Genomic DNA, 26,351 nt, shown 5'->3' with positions numbered 1-26,351 from the left:
ATGGGCAAACCTATCATTTATTAGCTCCTTTAAAACACAAGAAATGTTTTTTCAGTCTGTGCCTTTGCAGACTTGAAAACTGAAATCCACCTTACCTCTCCATTTAGACATGAAAGCAAGTCACCGTGGCAACTAAGACAGACACAAGAGTAGTTTTTAACAGCAGCTTTCCACACTTCCCCCTCTTGCTTTTTGCTGACTTGATTTTCATTTTATCTGATGTGACTCCAGTAAGACAGAACTTATGCTTAAAATCTGCTAGTGCTTACAGACTGTTTTCCGGTAGATCAAGAGAAGGTGTCAAGTTTCTAGGATTTACTGAAAAAACTTAAGTGTCTGCTACAGTTGTTTCTCCAAGTTTTTATTATTTCAGATGTTTAATATGAGTTACAGTCAAAGTGGAAGTGTCACTGACAGACTACTCAAAACCCCTTTACAAAAAAGAAAGCACCGAAAGATTAAGTATTTCACTGAGAAACAGTTTTACTATTTCATAGGTAATATTTCAGACTTCAAGAATAATTCATATCAGAGAAAGCTGAGAAAGAAAAGAAACTTAGAACAGTTTTTTTTTTTTTTTCAGACATCGCCTTGGATTAGAGATATGAACATAGGAGTCCTGTAGTTTACTGGTCAACAGCACTCCCCTACATTTAGGAATTTAAAGTTATTCCAAGTACAGAACTGTGTTTAAAAAATCATGTCCTTCCACTGGAAGGCAGCAGCTGTTGAAAGCAGGTAGATGAAAAGCCAGAGACGAACTTCTGTTACATTAAGGATTCCCCAGTCTAAAAAAATTATATTATAAAAGATCTAGATGTTAAAGTAGCCACTGTTTGTGTAAGCACAGCCCCTTTCTTTAATATTCAGATGTTCAATACAGTCCTGGGAAAGGCAGGAATAGAGGAAGTAATTCAGACTGAGAAATGAGACCACAAAAGCAACCGATTCACTTTGGGATTTACTCTGAAGTTTTGCATTTGTTCAAATGCTATAGTACTTCAGTTTATTAAAAGCAGTCTTACTACATGGCACCACAACATGCATCTTCTCATATCTTTTTAATTATCACCTCATTCAACGGCTGAACTCAGTGTTACAAATGTACTATGAGACACTTTTTAAAGTTACTCCTACAATGGCAATTTCACTTGCCAGTTAAAGTAGAGATAGTGACTGTTAGTGAGGATAGGTTACTTCAGAGCTGAGCCATTTTGCAACAGGTAAGACTACCTTTCAAAGTACATCTTAAAGAGGAAAACCACACCCAAATGAATTACAAAAAAAATAATCCCCAAACCACCCATCCCACACCTCAAGTAAACACACACATCAAAAGCAATAAAACATTATGCCACAAGTTTTTAAGGGATATTGCAAACTAGTCTATTGTTCTAAATATCAGCAAACATCTTACTTCCTTTAAACATGGGGATATAAAAATGTTACTCGTACAAAACTAAACAATTGCTTCAATTGTAGAAGAGCCATTGATGTTCAAAGTTTTACCTTTTCCATTGCCTTTCATGCAAGGCCCTTAAATGTCCACATATTTTTGTGGATCATACTGATTGTACTCTATACTCAGCCCTGGTGAGATACATCTGGAGTGCTGTGGTTCAGGGCTGGGCTCCGCAGTACTAGAGAAACATGGACATACTGGAGAGAAGCGAACAAAAGGCCATGAAGGTGATTAAGGGACTGGAGCACCTGTTATGGAAGGACAGACTAAGAGCTAGGGGCTCAAACGGATCTTATCTATGTGCATAAATCAAAGAATCATAGAATAGTTTGGGATGGAAGGGATTTGTAAAGGTCTTCTAGTCTGACCCCCTGCAGTGAGCAGGGACATCTTCAACTAGATCAGGTTGCTCAGAGCTCTGTCAAACCTGACCTTCAATGTTTCCAGGGATGGGGCACCTACCACCTCTCTGGGCAACCTGTGCCAGTGCTTCACCACCCTTATTGTAAAAAAACTTCTTCCTTATATCCCATCTAAATCTACTCTCCTTTAGTTTAAAACCATTACCCCTTGTCCTGTCACAACAGGCCCTACTAAAAAGTCTGTCCCCATCTTTCTTATAAGCCCCCTTTAAGTACTGGAAGGCCACAAGAAGGTCTCCATAGACCCTTCTTTTCTACAGGCTGAACAATCCCAACTCTCTCAGCCTGTCCTCATAGGAGAGGTGCTCCAGCCCCCTGATCATTTTTGTGGCCCTCCTCTGGACCCACTCCAACAGGTCCATGTCCTTCCTGTAATGAGGGGGTAATACCCAGTGAGGGTAGTAGAGAAGATCAAGCCAGACTTTTCTCAGTGGTACCCACAGATGGGACAAGAGGCAATGGGTACAGACAGAAATGCAGGGATTACATTTAAACAGAAGGGTATTGTTTTGTTTGTTTTGTTACCGTTTTTAAATTGTAAGGGTCATCAAACAATCAGAATGTTCAGAGAAGCTGCAGCCTCTCCATCCTTGGAGAGGTTCAAAATGTGAGGACACAGCCCTGAGCAACCTGCTGTAGCTGACCCTGCTTTGAGCAAGGGGGTTGGACTTTATTTCCAGAGCAGTCCTTTCACCTCACTACCTACAGAGTGGTTTAAGACTAAACAGGGCATCTTAAGTGGAAGACTGAGGAAAAAAAAGCAATTCAGTCTATTTTGTATTTAATATCAGTTTGTCAAAATAGAGAGAGGACATGTAAAGCTGATTATAAAAAGCTACATTAATGGTCCAACTAAGGAATAGTAGGCACAGAAAAAGCAGCATGCAAGTTACACTGATTTCTCATTATCTGTACTCACTTCTGCAGTATTTTGTTTAGAAGACAAACTCCAGTAGCCCTGGATCAGAGGGCCCTGATGCAGCATATGCAGACTTGCCCTTTGATAGTAGCAGCAGAGACTATAGTATGCCTCCAATACACAAATCTAACTCAGAGCTGAGTGGCATCTACCTACAGGCGAGTCTTCTCTTACAACATGCTGGATTTGAAAGCCACTGTTGAAAGCACTCCTTGGGTCTCCAGGTGAGCATCTGCTGCATGAAGTTACTGCACGTAGACTACTATCACTACTCACAGAGGTTATCTTAATTTTACAGATGAAAGCCCTGCTCCTCTCTCCATCTGTTTATGGCATTTTCTATGTTGCAGTCAACAAGATGACTTGCAGTTTGGTTTTAAACACAGACATAATCTATCAGCATCAGCTAGTCCAGTGTCTGCTGCATGCTGTGCAATGAGGAAAATACTGTGCCACTGAGCAGTTCTTGCCACCAGTACGCCACAGTCAGCCCTGCATTTGATCTTCACAAACAGGTAAGGATGCTTTCAGCAAGCTCGTGGGTAGCTGCTCTTACTTGTAATGGACAACATATATTTTGTCCCCTAGTGTTTAACTTGTTTATTTTCCAGCTGATTTTCAAGCTGGAAGGCTTAATATCCTTGTCTTGTGCAAAGACTGCCTTATTCCTTATCGCACAAACCGGCAACCACTACACATACAACAGAACTCACCATCCCCAGTAAGTGCTTTTCGTGGAGGATGGCACCAGTTTCTTTTTTAATCTCCCTATATTTCTTCTATATTACAAAATATAAAGGAGTAGAGTACTCATATAAGTTAACATCAAAGGTTTAACATAAAATAAGAAAATCCCTATGCTTGTAAGTAAACAATAGCTTTCCTATTTCAACAGTGTTTTGCTATTTAAGGTGCTCTGTATTCTACCCACCCCCTTTAATCTGACTTTCTGTTCAGCATTTGGAATACTGGACTTTCCATAAAGTAGTACTGAATTGTGCTATTTTGATAAGCAATTACTTTTCAGATGATCTACCTTGGCTACTTAAGAGAAGCTAACACCATCAAGACTTCTCAAATCTTTAAGGTTTTACTCACTTTAGAAACACCATGAAAAAAAGTAGGAGGTGGTTTCTTCAAGACAGCTTCAGGAACCCAAGTATTCCAAACAGCATGCTTTCTCCAACATCCTAAAAACACCAAGGTGCCAGGACAGCCAAAGGAGGGCAGAACAGGCAGTTTAAAGAGAGAAGCAAAGCGTTTACTGTAGTCAGGGAAGAGCTGGCAGCTTAGTAGTTGTCAGCAGCTCAGCTTCTCCATCAGAAAGGAGCAAGATTACATTATGCTCAAAAGATACCGGGTCATTAAGGGGGCAAGCCACAACACCCTCTGTGACCCCAGCTGGAGGCTCACACCCCACCCACAGGATGGTAGAGTCCCATTTATGTGGGGTTCACAGCCTAGATCCCATATGGCACCAATTTGCGACCTTGGGCTACGCTGCTGAACAAGTCTGTAAAGAGAAAGAAAGCTAAAAACTATAGAGGTAGGACTTGTGAGGTGGAAATTGTTAGCACGATCCAAGAAGGAAGGCTCCAACATGGGATGTTATAAAATTGTAAGAGGAAATAACACTGCAGGGACATTAGCAAGGCTAGTTGCTAACCATCAGGTCACTGGACCAGTATCAATGGAGTTGGCAGAAGGCTTGGGACCATCCAGGGTCAGTACCACAGAGCTGCAGGGGCAAATCCTTTCCCTCCTGACTAGTGTGTATCGGGGTGGTGAGTACATTAATGCTTAGCCTAACAGCTCATTAAATCTTAGCTGTGTTTTACGGGTGTTAGCAAATAAATACTTGCTTTATACTTTTAACCTGTGTATGTCCTGCTTACAGAGTCCTTTTGCAGCTGGCAGGACACCTGACGAAACAGACACAAACATTGCACAGAAATACTTAAGCCAAGGCTGGCTTGGCCGCAAAATCATTACAGATGATCAGCCTACAGGTAATGATGCCGATATCCATAGTGTATAAGATTCCTCGCTATAAACCGTTGAAAAAGAGAGAAAAATATAGTGACAGATGCTCTATACAGAAGCATATGTTTCAGTCCTCTTGAAAAGTTTTCTCCCACCCAGACAGAATATGATTTCTTTGGTTTATACACAAATTAAGCTCTTGATCTCTTCATTTCTAGGAGTGCTCAACTCCCTCCACTGACTACAGAACAAAGACAACACGGGCTTTTGCACCTACAGCTGGTGTCTGCAAATCCCCTGTACTACCTCTGGTTTGTAGAGAAACAACTGCAAGTCATACATAGGAGCAAGTAACAGACATTTCTCCCCAAACTGAGTGCAATAGGCTTCAAAAACATTTGCACATCTTCACCAAGTGCCTCCCCTTCTCCGCTTTCACAACTAACACTTCAATAATCCAGACAGCAGACACGAATGGGAATGAAAAACTCAACATTTTTCAAGCACTGTTCCTGCTCTTTTCCCCAGACATATCAGGCACTACTGATTTGATGCATCACTGCTCCAATCCCATAAGACAGTTCCCACCTTCTTTGCTTCTATAAAGAACTGGAAAGGAAATTTTAAATTAAAACAGCTTTAATTAAATAGTGAAATCTAGGTGAACAGAAAGCAATTTAGTATAAACTAGTTTAAACCTTCTGTGCTACTAGTAACAGCTAAACCACTGAATGCACTGCGGCACAGAAGTAATTAGAATAACTTAGCACTTTTGAAAAAATTCAGAGCTGTTACCTCAGGAAGTGCTTCATGGTGACGATTTGGTTTGTGTTGCTGGAGGTGTAGTCTATTGATCACTGATGACCTCTTCTTTGCAAACAATATCAGTGCTGTAAAAACAGAATTGAGATGTATTTACCAACAGAGAAAAAGAAGTGGTACTTCAGTTCTCTAAATTGCTCTAGAAACAAACATCTATGGAAATACATGGGAAAGATGTTAAGGAATCTCATGTCTTACATATGACGTGCAATAAAAGCAAAAGGAAAAAACAATTTGTTCACACTCGTCAGCCTTAGCACATACTTTGACCAGACTATACTATCCATGTCTTTTCAGAAAGTCAAAAATTTGAATAAGAGTACAGAATTCAGTGAGAAGACTTGAAGAAAAATCTAGACAATTCAAACACTTCTTGTGTTCTTCAAACACCTATCTAGTTCACAGCAGCTTCCAAGTGGCAGTTTCAAGAGACATTTGGCTCGCTGTGCTGTTAAAAGCCCTCTATTCCCCAGAATTTGCAATAGCACTTGGAGACCTTGGGTAAAAGTAGCATGTAATCAAAGAGCTACTACTGGGTCCTGATTTAATTCACTACAGGAGATGTCAGGTAATCAACCTTCCTTGTGACCAACTTTATTAAATGATACATGTGCCATCTTAAAATAGATACAGTTGACCAGATTCCCCATCCATTCTGAGATCTGGTGTCCTACCACTAATTTTCATTATGATTACCATTTAGTTCCAGTAGAGGAGAAGAACAGGAAGAATTCAGGAAGAAACATCATAAATATAACCCTGCTCGTGTACTGCAGACTCTCCCTAGTCGCCACCTCTTCAGCTTTCTAAAATGGAGTATTCACACACAAGTGATATATAAATAAGCGAGGCAGACTTCTCTGATTACTGTACTCCATATCCTGTAAAAGGCAACACAACATCTTTACTTGCTGCCAAAAAACAGAGTACTGTTGCATGTCTGCTACTGGGACAGCTTAATCCAAGACTCAAAGGGAAAAGACCACACTTTCAAGCTCTGTACTAGTACAAACTACACATAAAGGCAGGCCTGACTGAAAACTGTGCTGTTAAATCATTTAGGAGACCATTTTTCATTAGCGCTGCATACAGCATGCTGAAAGTTACCTCAAGCCCTTCAAAGTCTGGCCTCTTTTGTCACAAAGTTATAAATCTAGAGACTCTCAAATCTGTTTTCTTTTGCAGGACCTAACAGCACTGATGGGATAAAAATCTTCTTATCCTACCTTGTTCTTATATTCTTTCCCTTTTATAACTTGCAAGTTTTTTAGTATGCTGTTGCCTTCTGACAGGAACAGAACAACCATTTAAGTTCAGAAAAATGCAGCTATCTTGTTGGATTACATCACATACAGCTTGCTAAAAATATATAATCCCTGAACTGTGAAAGCTTCATTCATTTATATTGTTTTTGACTGGCTGAATCATGTTTCTGTCCCCTGAATACAGCTGTAATTGTTGCTGGCTGCAGTGACACCTGCTTGCAAGGGCAGAGGGATGCTAACATCAAACTCCGGTTCATTAATGAACACAATAGGCAGGCTCCTGACACTTCCTGCTACAGCTTTTGATAGGTCTTCGATGACAGCAAGCACAGGAGATAGGCAAAAACTGGAGGGGATGTAACCTGCTCCCCTTCTCCAGTCTAATAATTTGCTGTTTAAAAGATACAGTTTGTGAAAGATTCTTACAGCTGAGTCTCAGCTTTTTAGCATCAACTTGAACAAAGGAAGCTTCACCACAATATTTGACCCATAAGGGCAACAGTGTAAGGAACACACCAGAAGTGCCAGGAGCTGTCAAATCAACCCCCTCTAAATGTGTGTGCTGGCCTTAGCCTCTGAGGTCAGCTCCTTCTTGATTCTGATCAAGGTCCTTGCTGAAAATGATGCTATTTCTTTACTACTGCTTTAAAGGGAAGAGAAGTTCCACTTGCCTGAACTCGAGAATGGGCTCATCCAAGTGTGGCATGGTAGGAACTTCAAGATAGTCTTCCCTTCAAGAACAGTTACTAGCTACAGCCAATTATAAATTCATTTTGAATGCTCATTAAAAATTATACTGTTTCAAAAATTGTATTTTAAGAAGTCAACATTGCTGTTTATAAACCCCACCTTCTACCAAGAAAGCTAAATTCAAAGGAAGGTCGCTGGTTGCAAAGAAAAAACATAACTGATGCAAACAGTATGACAAGTGGTTAAAAGTAACAATTTTGCATCTCTTTAAAAGACCATCCTTGAAATTACACGGATAATTCTACTTGCTCTCTTCCTTTAATTAAAAGGGGGCAGGGGAGCAAATTCACCAGAAAAACTATAGAGCTGAAGTCCTGATGCCACAAAAGTCAGCATTAAAGCCCTCCAGCATGGGGAGGAATGGTTCACCCTGCAGGCTTCCACAAGCTAGTCCCCTAGAGCACAGACCCAGCCATTAACCAGGTTAATAGAAAGACTATGGCCTCAAATGCAGTTTCCTCCACAGGAGCAAAAAGCGATCAAGTTCCACCTGACTCTACCAAGAAGGTTTTCAAGACCTAGAGGCAAGACTTCCAGCACAGACACAAGTACAGAAAGCCTATGCTGCTGTCTTGGTTCATAAGGTAAAAAGTTTGTCTGGCAGACAGGTTCTGTAAATGCTGTCATATGCTAGGTACAGGGATAGAAAATATTGTCATGCTCTGCAATTCTTGCAACAATTCACTTATGTGAACATGCACATACACATGGCATTAAGCTATTGCCATCCAGGCTAGACTGGGAAGCCATATCAGGAGGTAAGAATTTACAGTTATCTTCAAACAAGTAGGACTGGAAGGCAGTGTTCCCCAATTCCATATACCTCCATAAGTGATCCTCTAGGGGAGTTCAGTAAAGATTTTCTGTGAAAAAACCTCTGTACTTAAACTCTTTAAAAATATTTTTACCACAATTCTCAGCTAAGTTCAACTATTCATAAACCTGCAGAGCCACAAGACCTAATTTCTGCCAACCTCTTTTCCTCTCAAAATGTAATAGATTTCTTTTAAGTGAAAGAAGAAACAAAATTCCATACAAAATAAACTAGTACTCCATTTTATTTCCAGTAAAGTTGTTACAGCATCTCAGTGAAGAGGAGGAGCAGCTATAGCTTTGGATGACATTTACACCACCTCAGAGCAGAGCTTGCCTGGAAAGTTTCAGTCAATCGCTTCGGACAAAACAGCATTTGTGGTCAGGGAAGAGAGACCTGATTTGCAGCCTCCTGTTTTCTTAAAGAAAGAGCTTCCTCAGCAAGCTGAGTGTCTGCAGGAGGGCTTTCAGGGTCCCCTTGTGGGAAAGGAAGACACATATGAGAAAGATTTCTACAAGTGACAGATAATCATAATAATGAATCACTTTTGTCAGAAAGTGCCAGACTTGTAGAAGGATGCCCAGAGCCAGCAGGTACCCAGTGGGGAGCAGCCCACTGGCCACACTACCTACCCACCACTCTGAGAGCCTGAGTTTGTGCTGTAACGTAGTTTCACTCTCCTGAACTTGCAGCTGTGTTCTTCTGCAGCCTAAGAAAATGTTCTAGCTTTAAGCTATGCACACTCATATTTTCTCACTGCGGAACCTAAAAGATACTTCACCTCTTCTCCTTTTGTAGGCAGCTTTTCAGCCTTTTCTAACTTTAAGTCATGCAACTAGAGTAAGCCTAAAGACAAGTAGGTTTGACTTTGTTATCTATCTTTCATTAATTCCCTTGAAGTAGCTTACACGAACACCACAGAGCCACCACGGAAAACCCCTTGGCCCAATGTTTAAAGTTTGCTCTTTGGCATGAGGACACTCATGTTCTAAGGCTCTAGAGTGAGAATGACAGAGGAAGGATGCAGTTTGGATCTCCCATACGCTTGAGTTTCTCAGCTTGCAGAATTTTATCCCATACCACACCACTTCCACAAATCAACCTCCTCCTCCCTCCTACAACACACCCATACACTGCCAATTGTTTCATCCAGTTTATCTTAAACCAGACAGCAGTTTCTCCTCCTAAAACTAACTGCAACTTTTCTTGGAAGAGAGCCAGTACTACTACAAATGCATAGAACAGCGATAGTATTGCAAGATCTCTCTCAAAATATAAATGAAGCATTCCTTAAATAAACATTAAGTATTTGGATTTTTGTGGCTTTTTATGATCTTTTAAGTAATATAACAAAACATGCATCAATTTGAAAGGTTAACAGTTGCTGGAGGCTACAAGAAGTGAAGAGTAAGCCTTAAAAAGTCACTTCTTTATCTGAAGCTGAGGGTTTTCTTTGTCTTCAAGAAAGCTACAGATACAACTTTTTCCCTCAGCTGTAGTATTTAATATAAATCACCATATTTGCAGAGTAAAATATAAAACCAAGCTAGTTTTCTTCACAACATTTGTCTTGCAAGCTAATGACTCACCTGGCATATTGCAAATATTTTTAGAAGGTTTATATTCTAAAGAAATAATAGCTGTGCTGAAGAGACAAATCATCAGAACGGTTAAGATGAGCAGGCTGAATATAAGACTTTATGTGGATCATTAGATTACCATTCATCCAAACTTTCCTCCTCAATAAAAAAAAAAGGACATGTTTGAAATAGAAGGCAGTAATTGCTTCAGTCATCTTGAGCACAGAGGGGAAAAAAAATCATTTATTTTTAGGTTTAGTTGTTACAATTTCAAAGTAGGTTCTTCTGAGCTGAATGCCACCAACTACCATCATGATGTTGATTTCAGGTTGCAACTTTTCTTTCCAGTATCATCCTGGGTTGCCACCTATCCCTCACTTGCCTCAAAAGCCTACACGTATTTATTTGTGAAGGACAACATTCTTGAGCCTTATGTCACAAAAATTGTCTTGCTATTGTATATTTCTTTTTTTTTCTGATGGAAGTGTTACTGCTTCACTATCCTGAACACCAATGTGCAATAACTAGATTTAAAAAGGGGAAGAATAGCTGGTACACGTTATGAAATGTCCCTTGAGGTCCTGGTGGATAGCAAGCTGGCCACGAGCCAGCAGTATGCAAAGACAGACAACAACACCGTGGGCTGCCTGAACGCAAGCAGAGCCAGTAAGTAGATTGAGGGAAAGGATTATCTTCCTCTACTCAGCACTCTTTGGATCACATTTAGACTGTCTAGGTTTGGGCTGCAGCAATACACAAAAGACACCAATAAACTGGAGAGAGTTAAGCAGAGGCCACTGAGATGATGAGGGAGAGGCTGGGGGAGATGGGTTTGTTCAGCCTGGGGCAGGGACAGCTTTGGGGGGACCTAACAGCACCTCCAGGATCCGCAAAGAGGTCATCAGAAGTTTTAGATGGACTCTTCACAACAAGGTAAAAAACAGGCATAAACTTAAAGAGGAGATAATTCAGCCTAGACATAGGGCAAATTTTTTTCTCAAAAGGACAGTCAGACAGTGGCAGAGGTTGACTAGAGAGATTGTGCAGTCTCCGTCCTTTAATGTTTCAAGCCCCAACTGAATGAAGTCCTGAGAAGGCTGACCTCAGAGCTGACCCTGCTGTGAGCAGGAGGTTGGGCTGGAGACTCTCTGAGGCCACTTCCAGCCTTTGATTCTCTGCTTCCCCCACAGCCACTCTTATGGGGAGATTTCAGATATCATCAGCAATACCACGTACTCTGTACAACAAACTGCCAAAGTCCTTATTATTTTATTAGTTTAAGAGCTACTAACTTCTCACTAACACCCTGTATAATTTGAAGTGTTTGCCACAAAACAAGCTTAGCTTGAAGATGGAACAAGATTATTCCCTCTACCTCATCTCTCCCCATGCCTCCCACCTGAAAGCCTCCACCATTCAATCTGACCATAAACAAGCCATTTTAAGGGACTTACAATTCAAGAATAAGAGGCTACAAGAATCCTGCCAGTATCAATATAACACACAAAACCCCAAATAAAACCCCAATGACTCTAGGACTCAAGGTTGGTCAAACCATTCCAATTCTCAGCAAGTATTGTTTATCAGGCTATCCCATGGAATAGACACATACCTACTTGCACCTTCCAACTTGCATTCATGCTCAAAGGTAGAGTAATAATCACTTTAAAATGTATATTAAAACCTAGTAAAAACAGAGGATCTTTAACCATCTCAGTTACAGCATAGTCATTTATAGGTCTTTGAATGTTACAGCAAGAACAGTGCGTAGACCTCTCCAACTCAGAAGATATCCTGGGAAACAGCCCTGTTGCTGAAAAGGCTCCCAGGAACAGGTCACCTCAAACTCCAGTTCCATGGAGCTCAAAAGCACTTTGTGTTAGCTCAGGAGCGGCTTTGCCTGACACCAACAAATGCAGCCGCTGGCAGGACCCACCTCAAAGATCAACAGTGGATGCCTATTTTGTGTGAGCTCAGTTTCCCATCTCAGTACAGAGGAGTATTTTGATTCCTGTGTGCCCAAGACAAGGCTGTATTCAACTTCAAGCATCCCTTAGAAGAAAGTCTTGGCACAAAATGTCACACTTGATTGATGAAGTTAATAAGCAAGACTTGACTTCAGTCACACTGCCACAGGTAATAAGATTTTTTCCTCTCTTAATCTCCATCACACATTGAAATACGGAAACATAAAATGTCACTAGTACAGTGAGGGAAAGGCTAGACACGAAGTCAAAATTCACTGAATTTTAGTCCTGTCTGAAGAGATCCTGTAAGCATGAGCATATACAACTCAATTATGCAATAGAAAAAGAGCCCTGAATAAAAGCTTAAAATCACAGCAGAGTTCAGGGGTGGGAGAGCACAAACCCCCCTTCCCCCAAGCCACAGAACAGTGCTTTGAAAGTCTCTAATTCTGTACTCCTAACTTAACACTTCAGTCCATTACTGCCTCTTTGAAACAGTAAGTAGTATCACAGATAAAAGACAGAAACAAGGAAGCATCAAGAGGTCTTAAAATACCTGTAAGAGACAGTACTAAGGACTGCATTTGGGTTCAAGAAAACTTACGGTCATATCTCACATGGCAAGTTACCTCTAACACCACCTAGGTCAGCCTACACACAGCAGTTCCTCAGTAGACTTTCACTCAGTGATAACCCATAGTTTGATAAAGTTAACATCAAACCAAAACTCAGTACAGTAGAAGCATCTCCACAGTTCATTGTTGATCTCTGCCCGTTAAAAGAAAAAAAGCTATGGTTCTGTATCCGACTTGTTAAAGTGAACTAAAGCCCAAAAATTCAACAAAAGAAATGTACAAATTGCAGAACTGTGGCAATAATCTACTTTTACAAGTTTCTATTAACTCTGCTCTATTACAATGTTGAAAGATGTTGAGGGCAAAATTATACGAAGTCACTTCAGGTCACTGGTGAATTCTTCACTGGGTACGTTCTATTTCTGATACTAAACGCAAAGTTGAAAAACAGAGGAAGCTCTCCACACCCCAAGTACGGTAAACTTCTAGAAATGTAATCAGATGCTTAACTTCAACAGGAATTGAAGTATCCACGTGTTGTCTCCATCTCTGATGTTTCCATCCTTAACAAGTCTACTTTACTTAGTAAGGAAAGTGTATTTTATCCAGAAGAGGCTGGAGTAGATGATGTATCAGCTAAAAATGAAGTCTCATGCTTGAAAACAGCCTTCAACTCATAGCAACTTCCACCCCATCCCTTCATGCATTATAAAAAGGCATCATTTTTAGCCACTTCTCATGAACTTTCACTTGATCACTGATGAGTTCACCCAGGAGAACAGCAGCAGCATCTGGGTGGCTCATGTGTTGCCTACATGGCTTGCAGTGCAATGTTTCTGGCCTACTTGCTCTGTTTCCAGACACACCATAGAAGAGCTTGTACTGTAAGGAATTCTGTTCTAAATAAAACATTACACTTTGTAGCAACATTACTTCAAGTTTAGAATAAATCCTACAAGACTGGATGCATAAAATCCAAAGAGGCTGCGTGGTTAGCTCCCAGACTAATTGCTGCAGAGGCTCCATGAAAAAAAAAAAACCCAACAAATTGCTATTTCCAAAAGTGAATGACTGATGCTCTTTTAACTTTCCTTCTTGGTTTCCATCTCATCGCCTAGATGAAAGAAGGGTACAAGTATTCACTTGCCACCAAAATTAATGGAAGTCTAGATTTGCTTTGGAGCCCTACCAATTCCTAACACACAGTAGTTTGTAGGGAATAAACTTCATACTATCAATTGGTTGCACGCAGATCTGCAACAACAGTAGAATTACACCAGCGATGCTTGCTCTGTCCTTTCCCCTACCTTTCCAACATCTGTTGCATTTGTTTGTACCAGGTAGAGTTAATTCAGCTGTGCAATCAATACAACCTCACCTCAGCCCGAAAGGTGTAGAACTAAGGACTCTCATATTTATTTATTTTGTTTAAAAAAAAAAAAAAGTGAGAGAGAGAGAGAGACAAGGACAGTAGAGATGTCAGGACAAAGGCCAGACAAAGTTTCTAGGCTAGAGGAGCATAAAGCAATTTATTTACCCAGGAACTTGGTGAAGGTCAGACACAATTCTTACTCCATGTGGTGCTCAGTTTTCCTATCACTGCATCCAGATTACTTTAGCATGCAAGCAACAACTTTTCCACAGAGCTCTCCAAGACAGACATGCAAGAGGAGGGTACATGAGAGTTTCCGCATGTCCTTCTGTAATTTTTCAGATGCACTGTTCCCTAAGACAGGATTCAGGAATGACCTCCCCTGCAGTAATCCAGTTAGATTATGTCACGAAGCACCACATTTGTGAAACCATGAGCATCCTAGAGCAAGTGTTATGCACCAGCTGTTAGCTGCCTTCAGTCCTGCAATCCGCAGAGGGACCACAATAAGTGAGCAACATACTTAATCTGCAGACAAGAGAATTTAAAATCCCACTTCTTTTTTTTTTTCCCAAACTTCATGGCCTACTATTTCATCTGTTTGCTGCTCAGTGAGATGTTCTTCATCCCAGAAGGCAGGAAACCAGGACAGCTCCAGGTACATGACCTTGCTGGAAGCTCTGGTTATGCACATGCTGCCCAGAACAACATGTGCAGGGTAGATTACTCTGGTTTTACCAGAGTCTGAGGTGAGGAGAAGTGGAAGAAATAATCTATTTGCCCAAGGAAACCAGAAAGTTTTCTTAAGTTTCTGCAATAAATATTGCAGATGCCATGCTTTGGTTGAAACAGATCCAAGCCCTTCTTTAGGGAAAATTTTTGAATGGCAACACATTAAAAAAAACCATCCTAAACCAACACATTAAGGGCATCTTCCCAAATGTGTTGTTCAGACAGGCCTACGTACCATCAGCTACCAACTGACTCTTCAACTTGGAAGAGTCACAAATACCTTAGCAAATTTACATTTCTAGTAACAAGGGTTGTGAACAGCTGTAAAAAAGTGACGGTATTAAGGTCCACTTCACTCTTCTGTAGCTTAAGCTAACTCCAAGGAGCACCAAAATCAAGCACTGCTTCTATAAGTAGCAGAGAGAAAGCTAGGATGGAGTTTGGTGACAGGGGCATTCATAGCAAGGAGGGATACAGTAACACAAACACCTCTCTAACATGACGAAGGAAAAGGCGATGAAGATCGGCAAAAGTTAAAGATGGAAAGAATGATTTGGAGGTCAATAAAGTTATACCAGCTGGTAAGCAGGATTTATGAAACACGCTTTCAGGCATGGCCGAGGAACTGTCCTTATGTGGTAATTGCACAAGATGCCCTTTCTCAACCAAGTAGGAAAAAAGTCAGTGGCAAGGGAAGTGTGAGGTACCACAGTGCTCTCCTTCCCTCTGCCACTTCCTGCTTGGTCCTACTGGGTGTTTGCTTTCTTTTCAGTGCCCAGTCTCAGATAGAAAAGGATGCTGGCAAAGATTTGATAGCAGAAAATTGGAAAGAGGGGAGAAGACAACAGGGGAAGATAACAGAAAGAACAGACATGAAGACCATCGGAAACTGTTCCTGCAACACCATTACCAAGCAGGAAGAACAAAGCAGAGCCAGGAAGAATACAAACTAGGACAGGATGATTGACAGCATTGCCATAACATACTTATTCTTAACACAGTGTAACACAAAGTCATCTTCCTTCAGCATCTCTTTCTACTTAGATTAGTGGGGCATACATTTTTTTATAGCCCCACCCTTTACCTCATAAGTGTAAGGTGAGAGGTAGAAAAACTTCTAAAAGAAAATAAATAAAACAAGTTTCCTGGTAACATGGAATGATCTCATCCTTGAGATGGTAACCTATATCTTCTAGCACAACATGCAGAGCAAAATTTTCCTCTAGATTCAGTGGGGTTTTGTTGTTTTTGTTGGCTGGCTGGCTTTTTGATTGAATGGTGACCACAATCTCATCTTTCATGCATTAGATCTAGTCCTGAATTGCTTGGTTTGCATATGATGTTAACCTGATGTTCAAGATGCACAAGAGCAAGACTACTTCCTTGCTCATGCTACACCATTCAACTACCCCTCTGAAAGAAAAATATACCCCAAAGTTTCAAACAATCCCTACAACACAATAAATAAGGGGGCTTGGGAAGAAAAGCCACTCCAGCTAAAACAGCTTGTAGTGTAAGAAAAATGCCAAAACATTTTTCCTTTCCAAAGGGAAGCCTCGATCCAGCAGTTCTAGGGCATGTTGCTTGCACATTGGTGCCTGAATGCTCCAAAGATGTTACATAAAAACAATAGGTGGTCAGACAAAACAAGGTTCAAATAAGAACATGAGTATCTCAGATCCTTGGAGATATTGTTGTGGTCCTCCACCAAATAGTTGGGGCAGATTGCATGGCCTTTTCTTAAGTTGTGCCCAAGGGTTGTCCTGTTTTCCACACCTTCCTCTGGGACCATCATCTCTCCTCTCCTTTCCTTTCCTTAACTGGTTCAGCAATAACGCCTCTTTTCCTCCTTCGATTCATCTGTTCTCCTCAGGCTTCCTTAACACCAACAGCATGAAGGTCTCGCAAGCCCGAATTTAACAAATCCCACATTGATCTTAGTGTTTCGGAGGCACAACCTGTTTGATGGCATGTACCCAAGCCAATGTTGATATGGTTTGTGAAAGCAGAGTGGGAGAGGGAATAAGAGACTTGCTCTTATAACTGCCTACCATGAGCTATGGAAGAGGACCACAGTTTCCATGACCACAGGACTACTTTGTACTAAGATGCCCAATTCCCATCACCTGCACACCCACCCAACTGTGCAAATATTATCAGTGCAGTAAGAAGTTGTTGCTACACCATGGACAAGTCTAAATACCTGAAGCATCCTTGAGGATGACAAAAGGTAAGGATTTATTTTTGGGTTTAAATATATAAATAAGACTACTAAAAAAAAAAAAGAAAAAATCAGTGGCAAATCATCTATTTGTTATCAGTGCAATCTGGAATTGGCCACAGGAGCCCTTCCTCAACATGCTGGTCCCAGTAGCATCAAAATTTTGGCATTAGGAAACTTACCAGTTCACTTTTGGGAGACTCAGACTCAGGCACAGAACATGGGCTTGTGTGGCAGCTGGTGTATATGCTAAGGAATAACTTCCATGTTTGTGAAATTGATAGCCAGTCATACAGAGTCCTAAATAAGTATTCTTTAGAGAAACTGCCTTACTTCCTTACACACCTTCAGTTAACTGTGAGCAGATGATACAGGACACAGGAACTCACATAACTAATTTTATGGGATTTGGTCCTGTCCCTTAACCTCTTTACTGGAGCATCCTCCCTTGGAGAAGCAAAATACATACCAAACAGGAGCTACAGCTACATCAGTGCATAGCACAGACCAAGAGATGTGGCTCTGCCAAGGAAAAAAATGGTGCCAAGCATTTAAAACTATACAGAACAGGGAAGGCTGTTTTTAAACAAAACACCCAATATAGATGCTGGAGTAGCTCCACTGGGACTGAGTGCCAGGTTGCAACTGGTGTGCTCCCCAAAATGGTTCCTCCCATTTATTTTCAGGTGCTTGAAGACTAGTCCACAAAGTGAGTTGAAGAACAAAAAGGCAGGGACAACTGGGACATTTGCTTCAAAAAAAACCACACTCTCTACCTCAGCTAAAAACATTAGTGTAGACATTTATATTAAGACCTAAAAATGCCTTTGAAGTAATTCTAGGTACAACACCATCGGGGAGGGGAGAGCTGACAGGTATGCAGTTTCCCATAGATATGCTCATGAGGACCACAGTATCCTGTACCTCCTAAATCCACTCTAACAAGCTGCAATTTCACCTGCTCAATCTACTCATTGTCTTCGATTCCAGTCTTTTCACCAATTATATTTCTCCTACTCTCCAGGCTCCTTTGTACATCTGTGACTGTAGCTGGCTGAACCAGGATGGAGTGCTCAGCCTGAGGATCTGCAGACAGACTGGGACACGTGTAAAACATCACACCCAACCACTTGGTTCCACTCAGGGACTATACCTACCATATGTGCTGGAAACTTCTCTTCTTGAAGGGCCTTTTCATCTGTAACAGAAAGCCAAGAGGTGTTTGCTACTATTCTGCAGGGGAGTGGGACACACCACCCAGAATGAACTGCCAGAAATGTTTGAAGCTAACAAACTTGGTGTGGGGCTCTTAACTGGTTTCATACTAAAGTGGATGAGAACTGCTCACTTGGTTACAGCCAAGAGGTACTTTTAAGAAACCAATATCTTTCACGCAAGACTCAGTAACTGACTGGGAGTGGTCCCAGTGCAGGACTCCTGGTTTAGTTTCATTGGGAGAGTTCAGGTCTCTTGCAGCAAGATTGCTCCACAACAAGGCAACTGGAGAAGGTCTTCAGAAGATGTGTTGGATACTCAGGCTGGAGGCAAGCCAAAACACTAGCGTAAACATACCCATAATTTGTTTCAAGGCAAAGTCAAACAGGTCAGTTTACCACTAAAATACTTTTTTTTAAGGCAAAGCAGGAGTGCTCATGCAGTCCCATGTACCACTGAGAAGCAACTCAGGAAGCTGCTCCTGCAGCCTCTGCTGTCAGACTACTCTTCCCACCACCTGGCAGGAACTAGTGCTTCCACTTCAGGCTCAGGCTTGGCAAATCCTGTGGTGCAGCACAGGGCATCACTCGAGCTCAGTTATGTGGCTGAGCTCATATCATGTTATACAGCCGCTGAGGATGCAAGCCCGAATCATAGCCTCAGTCTTGCACTACCACAACCATTCTCCACATTTCTTTACATCAGTCTCATTTTTAATTTTATTTTTCCTTACTTTATCCTTCTTTCCTGACTGGAATCTCTGGCTTCCTTCTCAGTATTCCAGCAAACCCTACCCTGGAGTTTACTCTTCTTGCCTCCTTCCCAAAGCTTGCTTTCAAGGAGGGTAACATATTTGATATGCAGTCTTTTGGCCTATGTGACTGAGCAAAAGATTTCCAAAGAATGTCAAATAAAACAAGTTTCCAATCAAGGCGGCTGAGCAGATGTTCGTTAAAAGAAGTCTGAGCCAAAGGGCATTAAATCCAACAAGATTTGATCTCCAGGCAGTCCAAGCTTGCTCGTCTTGCAATTTTGTCCTAACACTTCAAATGACCCCTTGGGAAAAATAAAGCCTGCCTGGCTCTGTAGAGCACTTATGCCCTGTCCGTACAACTAAACGGAATTTTTGTTAACATTGGTTACAGCTGATCACAGCTTAACTGTAAGTACAAATTCTCCGGACAGCTTTAAAATACAAGACGCTTTAAATACTGGCAGCAGTCTGGAGTCCTACGCTCACCAACATTTGTGCAACAGTATTTTCTCTGCTTCCATCACTGCAAGCAGCAGCAAGACTCTGTTTGCACAGGGAGATGAGAGATAACAAAATAACCACCTAAAGCACCATAGTCCTGAAGCTTCCCTGCTTAAGTACAGCATAGCTCAAGGGGCTGTAATTCTCTGGCAAAGGCAACAGAAAGATGTTTGATCGGAGGAAATTCTTGGGTTCACAAGTGTCAGCACGGCTAATGAGACAGGGTTTTATTAGCCATGCGACAGCATCACAAGAGATGAGCAGGCAAAGGATTCATAGACACTTTAGTTATGTGCTTACCCCTAGCAGGTTTTTACACTAGCAGAACACATTTTACTGTATATCAAGTGAACCAGCAGGAAAGTTAACAAATGTTTTCTGTTTCATGATTTTTCCATCACTTAGTCCTTTCCTGGAAGTATTTTCTGCCAGTTTTCTGTCTAGAGTGATACATCCAGCATCTGATGCTGTCACATGATTTCACTCCTGAAAGCCATAGGCTTCCTGTCTCCGAGCATCTATTAGGCTTGGTGATAAGCTGATTGTTACAGCAATGTGGTTTTGTACTAGTTTTACTTGAAATAATGTTTAAAATGACACGCAAATTATGAGAATTGAACAAGTCAAAAGATATTTCTAGATGTAACTCCACCTGTTCAGTTTGGAAACACAGTGGTCCATATTTTTTAAGAAAGTCAGAGAAAAGCAGGCTCTCCTTCAAATCAGTAAGTCTCTGTACTTGCGCTTTGCTAAATATGCTACATAGATATAAGTATGCAATACCTACCAAATTACTGCACATAACAAGGCTTTTGCTATTCTCATCTTAGGGAGACAAGAAGTTCTTATCACAAGCACACTCAACTGCTTCAACTATTCAAGGATTTACCAGTACAAAATAATGTTCTTTAAAAATGCATAAGAAAATGTTAGAAACAGAAGGCAAAGAGTAAGCTTGCTGTAGCACATAGGGATGATGCAGGATTTAAGAGATGTCATTTCTTCTATTCTACTTCATTTTACGATAAATTAGGATAGCAGGGGGCAGGGGCAGAAGAGAGAAGAAAGAAAACCTGAATTAAGTAAGCATGCAAGCCACAAAATAAATTTCTTTCCGTTTCTAAATGGCTCCATTTTTTCAAACGTCTTTGTCATAAAAAACCAGCTTCTTGTGATCTCGCTGTTGAGTTGACTGAATTGGGGCAAAGGTGTTGTTCTTCGCCCCCCTCCCGCCCCCATTCTGACATACGCTGCTTTAGCTATTTTCATGGAACCGGTAAGAAAAGCAGAAACGGTGAGGACAAAGAGAAACATAAGAGGCTACAGACACCGATCCCAGAGTTAACTCAGGAGCGAGTGTAACTTCAATACACAATGACCATGCGGGGGGGGATGAATGGGAGGCAGGGAAGAAGAGAGTGCCATGAATAAAGAAAGAAGACAGATCACCATTATCGTGCGCACACGTCGGTGTAAGCGGAGCCCGCGGACCTGCGCGCAGCTGCGCGGCGGGGCGAGCGCGGCCGGCGGCCCCGGGCAGGGCGGGCTGAGGGGCAGGCGCGGAGCCCACTGCGGAGCCGCAGAGCCGGGCACCTGGCTGCCGCCCAGCGCCGGCCTCCGCCAGCCGCCCCCGCGCCGGCTACAGAGGCGTTAAAAAGAAAAACAAAATCAACAACAGAAAACGCGCAACCCACCCAGCGTCCCCCCAATTTCCTTACGCCGCAAGGTCTTCCAAGGGGGAGTCCCCGCATTCACAGGGGTAAAACTTCGCTCCCACGGCCGGGCGGAGGGGGGCGGGCAGCGCAGGGGCTGCGATGCGATGCCCGGAGCCGCCTCCCGTCGCTAGGCGACCCCCGGCCCGCCGCCGCCGCGCACTCACCGCTCCCCGCCGCTACATCCCCGCGGCGCAGCGCAGCGAAGCCGCCGTCCCGGGCGCTCCCCTCCTCGCCGGGCGGGCGCGGTGCTGCCGCCGCGATCTGGGTCACTCGGCGAAGGTGAGGAGGAGGAGGAGGAGGAGGAAGCCGGGTGGCGGTGCCGCCTACTGGCGAGCGCGGGGGAGAGGGGTGCGGCGGGGCCCGATCCCGCCCCAGGGGAGGGGAAGGTGCCAGCGGTCCCCGGTGCTGCACCTCTCCTCCCTTTTCGACCTTCCCTGGTCCCAAAATGCTTTCCTCCCCGCGCCTGCCGAGGAAAGGCGATACCTGTCTGCGCTGAAGGGAAGCCCGGCCACAGGGGTACAGGTACGGTCTCGGCCAGCTGGGGCGGTGTCAGCGAGGCAGCGTCCTGCCTCAGTATCCCATCCCACCCACCAAGGAGACCCGCGGCCCTTCTTCCCCGGCAGCATATACTGAAGGCTTTTAATCTTCAAAGTTTAAATCTGCTCATCAGGATCACAGGCATGCCAGTCTATTTACATGACTCTCCCCTCCAAGAGAATAATGCCTGTTGTCTGAAGCAGCCACAGAATCACTGCCCAGTGCTGTAACTGCTGCCAGTGGGCACAGTCTGTGTTTCTGTTCGTCCCTACTGCTGCATGCATCTGTCCAGATGTTCCTTTGAAGCTGTAAGCAGGCTGTCAGGCTACACTGGCATCCCCACAATGCCCAATAGTCTTGGGTTTTAGATGTCCTTGGAAAAGAGGTTAATTAGGATTTTCAAAAGTGTTTTCTATGCCTAACCTGAAAATAGCTTTCTGCGTGCCTGTTAAAGGGACATGATTTAATTTCTTCTGATCTCCTTTTTCAGTCATTTTGATCCCATAATCAACTGTCATATTCAAGGAGTACAGTAAAAACACAAGGTTCACCAAGTTAAACATTTAATGACTAGGAAATGGTGTTCCTATCTCACACTCAAGGCAAAGCAGGCTGCTCCTTCATCCTCCTAGCTAGAGCTATGAAGTCCCTCTTCCACGTCTTGACACCAGCATGCCCGACACACCTGGCTGGCAGCTGCTGTGATCTGCAGGGCTGACTGAATGGCAGGGCTGGGCCTCAGCAGCCTCTGCTATGGCCAAGGTCTGATGCGCAAAGGAACCCACTAAATGATGGGTATCAGACTGCAGCTTTACTACTGCATCTCCTTTTTGCCTCATGTTTTGCACAGTGAAATTAGGTTTCAAGCTTAATTCCATGTATCACTGCAACTAGAAGACTAGTTCTTTCTCCTGGCTCCTGCATTATGACAGTCTTTCTAATTTCTATACCCTAACCAATTCGCCCTTCTCACACACACAGATCCTTACCCTCAGCTCCTGAGCCTGCCGGGGACTGCTCTATCACTTGGTTGGAACCACCACTGCAAGTCCCTACATCTCCTAACAGATTAAACCCAGTATTGAGGAACTTTTCAGGGACTTCAAGAGCAGAGTTCAGTAATGCTTCCCAAAATAAGTTTGGGAACAGAGCTTTGTGAGACAATTAATTCGTAATTGTGTCCTGGTTTCAGCTGGGATATGTTAATTTTCTTCCCAGTAGCTGGCATAGTGCTCTGTTTTAGATTTAAGATGGGACTGGTGTTGATAGCACACCAATGTTTTAGTCCTTGCTAATTAGTGCTTACACTAGTCAAGGACTTTTCCAGCTTCCCACCCTTGCTAGAAGCTGGGAGGGGGCACAGCCGAGGCAGCTGATCCAAACAGGCCAGAGGGATATTCCATACCATATGACATCATGCTCAGCATATAAACTGGTGGGAGTTGGCCTGTGGCCAGCGATCACTGCTTGGGGACGCATTGGGCACCGTTTTGCAGATGGTGAGCAGTTGCATCACTTGTTGTTCCTGTGTTTTGCTTCTCTCTCTCGTTTTCCTTTTCATTACAATTTGTTATTATTATTTCAATTATTAAACTGTTCTTATCTCAGCTTAGGAGTTTTCTCACTTTCGCTCTTCAGATTCTCTCCCCCATCCCACTGGGGGGGGGGGGGGGGGGAGGTGAGCAAGCAGCTATGAGGTGCTTGGTCACTGACTGGGGCTAAACCACAACATTCTGCAAGACGCATCATGAGCATGAAAAGCCAGGTCCACGTTACAGAAATAGCCCGACTTTCCCCAATGCCATACGCCTGTCCACAAGTGTGGAAGACTTTGAAAAATAAGCTGGAAGGGCTCATTGACTCTAGTCCCTTACTGTTATAGCAAATGTAGGGGATCAGACCAATGGGTTTGGAGTTTCCAGGGGGCCTCCTGCCTGTTCTCTGGAATTGAGCAGTAGAACCTAGCTACACTGCAGTCATGCAGTGCCATCTCAGACCTGACTGGATATTTGCAAGTCCCTTGTTATCAAGTTGCAGTTCATTATACTCATTCACTCAATATCTTGGGATGAAGTTACCCAGATTACTATGCCTCCTATGTTCAGCATCATTGTTTTTATGGAAAGTTGAGGGAAAACAGCATTTTAAAGCTAACAGGAGCCTGGATTAAAAAGCTCCCAGCTCTTTTGATTATAAGCAGTTAGAGAACATTTTATTATGCTGTACTTCCCTTTTAACAGCATAATTATTTTTTACTTATGGCAAATGAAGGAAATTGCGTGTTACAACAGAAATACAGCCTGTATTTAGATGCAGCAGTGAAAAACATGTTAGAAAAAATAGATACAGGACCCCACTAGTTGAGCAATGTCACACTTTTCCAGCAATAGCTCATACAGCCTGCTGTGCACAATGAAAACCAGCAAGGTCACCTGCATGACTAATTCAGTGTTGGAAAGAAAGTGACAGGAGCAGCAAAAAACAGCAGATAGCAACATGCCTAACTCAGATATTGGTGAAAAATCAAAAGCTCAAGTCCCTCATTATTTTGGGTGGAAGCTCTTGTTGCACAATTTACTGATAAGGACATGACTGATAAGGAGTACACACGCTGTGCCCTTGGGAAGAACCTAATGTGTTTTGACACCATCAAGCACTTTTCTCAGAAGACATGCCACCCATGCATCATTAAATGCACCATAAGGAGTTACATTTTAATTTATGTTTTCATAGTATTATTTTGTTTTCTTTTTAACAAATAACATTTTTCATTTTGTGACAATACAGATGGTGAAAAAAAAGTTTAGCTATACTAGTATTCTTTTACATAAAGCAAACAAGAGAAGGAATACACTTTACCAAACAATCCTAGTACTCCTAGAATAGTCTTAAAAGTTGTAGTAAGGACAGATAAGGAAGAAATAAAACCAAGACCCACCAACTTACATAAGGAACTTTCTTACCTGAGTTTTCAAAATCTATAGTCCAGATCATCAACCTGGTTACACTGCACTCAAGATAAGACAGGCTACTCTCAGCACAAATTAAAACCTTCTCAGGCTTCTCTCAATCCTCCTCACCTGCCCTGGGCAACAGGGGACCTTTTTGCCAGCTGGGCATTATCAGGGTGTGATAAACCACACCCTTGCCTTTAGGCTGCTTTTCCTGAGACCTGTGAGTAAGTTAGAAGTTTAAAATTTTTTTTTTTATTTATTCCTTAGCTTTTATCTCCAGGATCTATTAACCCAGGTGTGATTTAAGAGACCATAATACATTAGGCAACTAGTGACAATGCTGTGCATTTAAAAGAAAATAGCCATAATGGAAGCATACTGGTAAGTATGATACTTGTGATAGCAAAGGAACAATAGTGGATTAAGTACTGCAAGACCAGCTGCTGTGTTTTGTTATTACTTGAAGTGAGCTGATGAAACATTTTTGCTTGTGGGGAAAAAGCTTTGCATTAAAAAAGCTATACCTTTCTCCTAGTACTCTCGCCTACTGGAACACATGAAGTCTGATTTTAGTTTAAACAGCTATCTGCCCTCACTCCATAGGAAAAGGCATCACACCTCTCGTCATTTGGAACCTATATGTTTATATGAAACTGTACAGGATCTTGGTGTTAGACCTCTGTATGAAATGACCAAACACTGGTATGTGGTGAAATGTAGACTTTCCAAAGCCAGTAGTAAGCAGATGACAAAAGAATGATGTAATTAGTCTGATGCTAACTACAGCTTTTGTCAAGATGTTCAAAGAATAATCAAGCTCAGATTACCTTCGGGGTAGGATGTCATCAAGCAAGCATCAGGCTAAATCTTCTGGGAGGTGCTATATGGTCCAGGTAAACGGGACACTCAGGTAGAAGTGCAGATGGGAGCACAGCATTTGTCTGAGCACAGCTTGTCACCGTTCTGCACACATGCATTTGGGGTGTAAGTTACTTGCTGAAAAGAATTTCCGTGAGGGTCATTGCAGACGAGGAATCCGGAGTCTTGGAGGCTGCTAGTGGGAGCAGGAATCATGTGACAGGTATGTTAACTATTGCGAGCTCTGTACTGAAAGGTGTCTATAGTAAATCAATTTCCAGCTGCTGGACTGCACTACGAATGCAGCTGGAGAGGTGCCCCCAGTACATGTCTTCTATGTCACCATAGCCAGAAACTTTTATATATCTGCCTGGAGCTTTATAGCTTACTTCTAATAAATAAGAAAAAAAAAAGATATAAAAGATACAGAAACAGGCCCTCTTGGGGATCCATGTGAATCTAGAAAGAGTCTTTAAACATCTGTAGATTTGCTTACATATAAGAATTATCGCACTTTTGGAGCCTCTCATCTGAGGATACTCATAGGCTAGCATGACCTCTCATCTCTGTTCTGTGTTTGATACTGCACAACATATGTATGAGCCCTTCCTTTTTACTCTGCATAATCATGTACATCCACACAGGGATTTACTGGGTGGGATCTGGAGTTTGTAGTTCATTCCTCCCCGTTCCAAGCAGTGCTCACGTAGTAACCGTGATCCTGAGTTATGTGATGCAGTCAGGGACTCCCCTGTTTGGTCTCTATGCACGTTCAAGCAGGTGCCGATTCCATTCCTAGGAGGGTGTCCTGTGTATGGGGACTTCCCTGCACATATCCTCCCCTGCAAAATGCATTCCTATTATTGAGCTGCAGAACACTATAGAAGTGTGTTATAAAGAACCATCCTGTTGCAGTGAAGAGAAGGATGGGGT

The 26,351-nt window shown here is 42.5% G+C and overlaps 1 protein-coding gene across 3 annotated transcripts in view; it reads right to left on the bottom strand.

Moving 5' to 3' along the window:
* ELMOD1 (ELMO domain containing 1) overlaps nucleotides 1-21,350 on the bottom strand; it is a 46,461-nt gene extending 25,111 nt beyond the window's left edge. For 2 of the 3 annotated variants that reach the window (XM_075082308.1, XM_075082319.1), the window contains exons 1-2: nucleotides 21,073-21,157; nucleotides 5,582-5,676 (exon numbers count right to left, since the gene is read on the bottom strand). In XM_075082308.1, the coding sequence (XP_074938409.1) occupies nucleotides 5,582-5,598 (17 nt within the window). In that variant the 5' untranslated portion in view covers nucleotides 5,599-5,676; nucleotides 21,073-21,157. Of the gene's footprint in view, nucleotides 1-5,581; nucleotides 5,677-21,072; nucleotides 21,158-21,233 lie in introns of those variants that run through there. The other variant, XM_075082330.1, reaches the window with a different exon arrangement.
* Nucleotides 21,351-26,351: the final 5,001 nt, after the last annotated feature.

This window comes from Phalacrocorax aristotelis, chromosome 1 (genome assembly GCF_949628215.1).
Source record: "Phalacrocorax aristotelis chromosome 1, bGulAri2.1, whole genome shotgun sequence".
Taxonomy (NCBI): Eukaryota; Metazoa; Chordata; class Aves; order Suliformes; family Phalacrocoracidae; genus Phalacrocorax; species Phalacrocorax aristotelis.
Note: the sequence above shows the minus strand (reverse complement) of the source record. Positions and strands in the feature narration are given on the sequence as shown.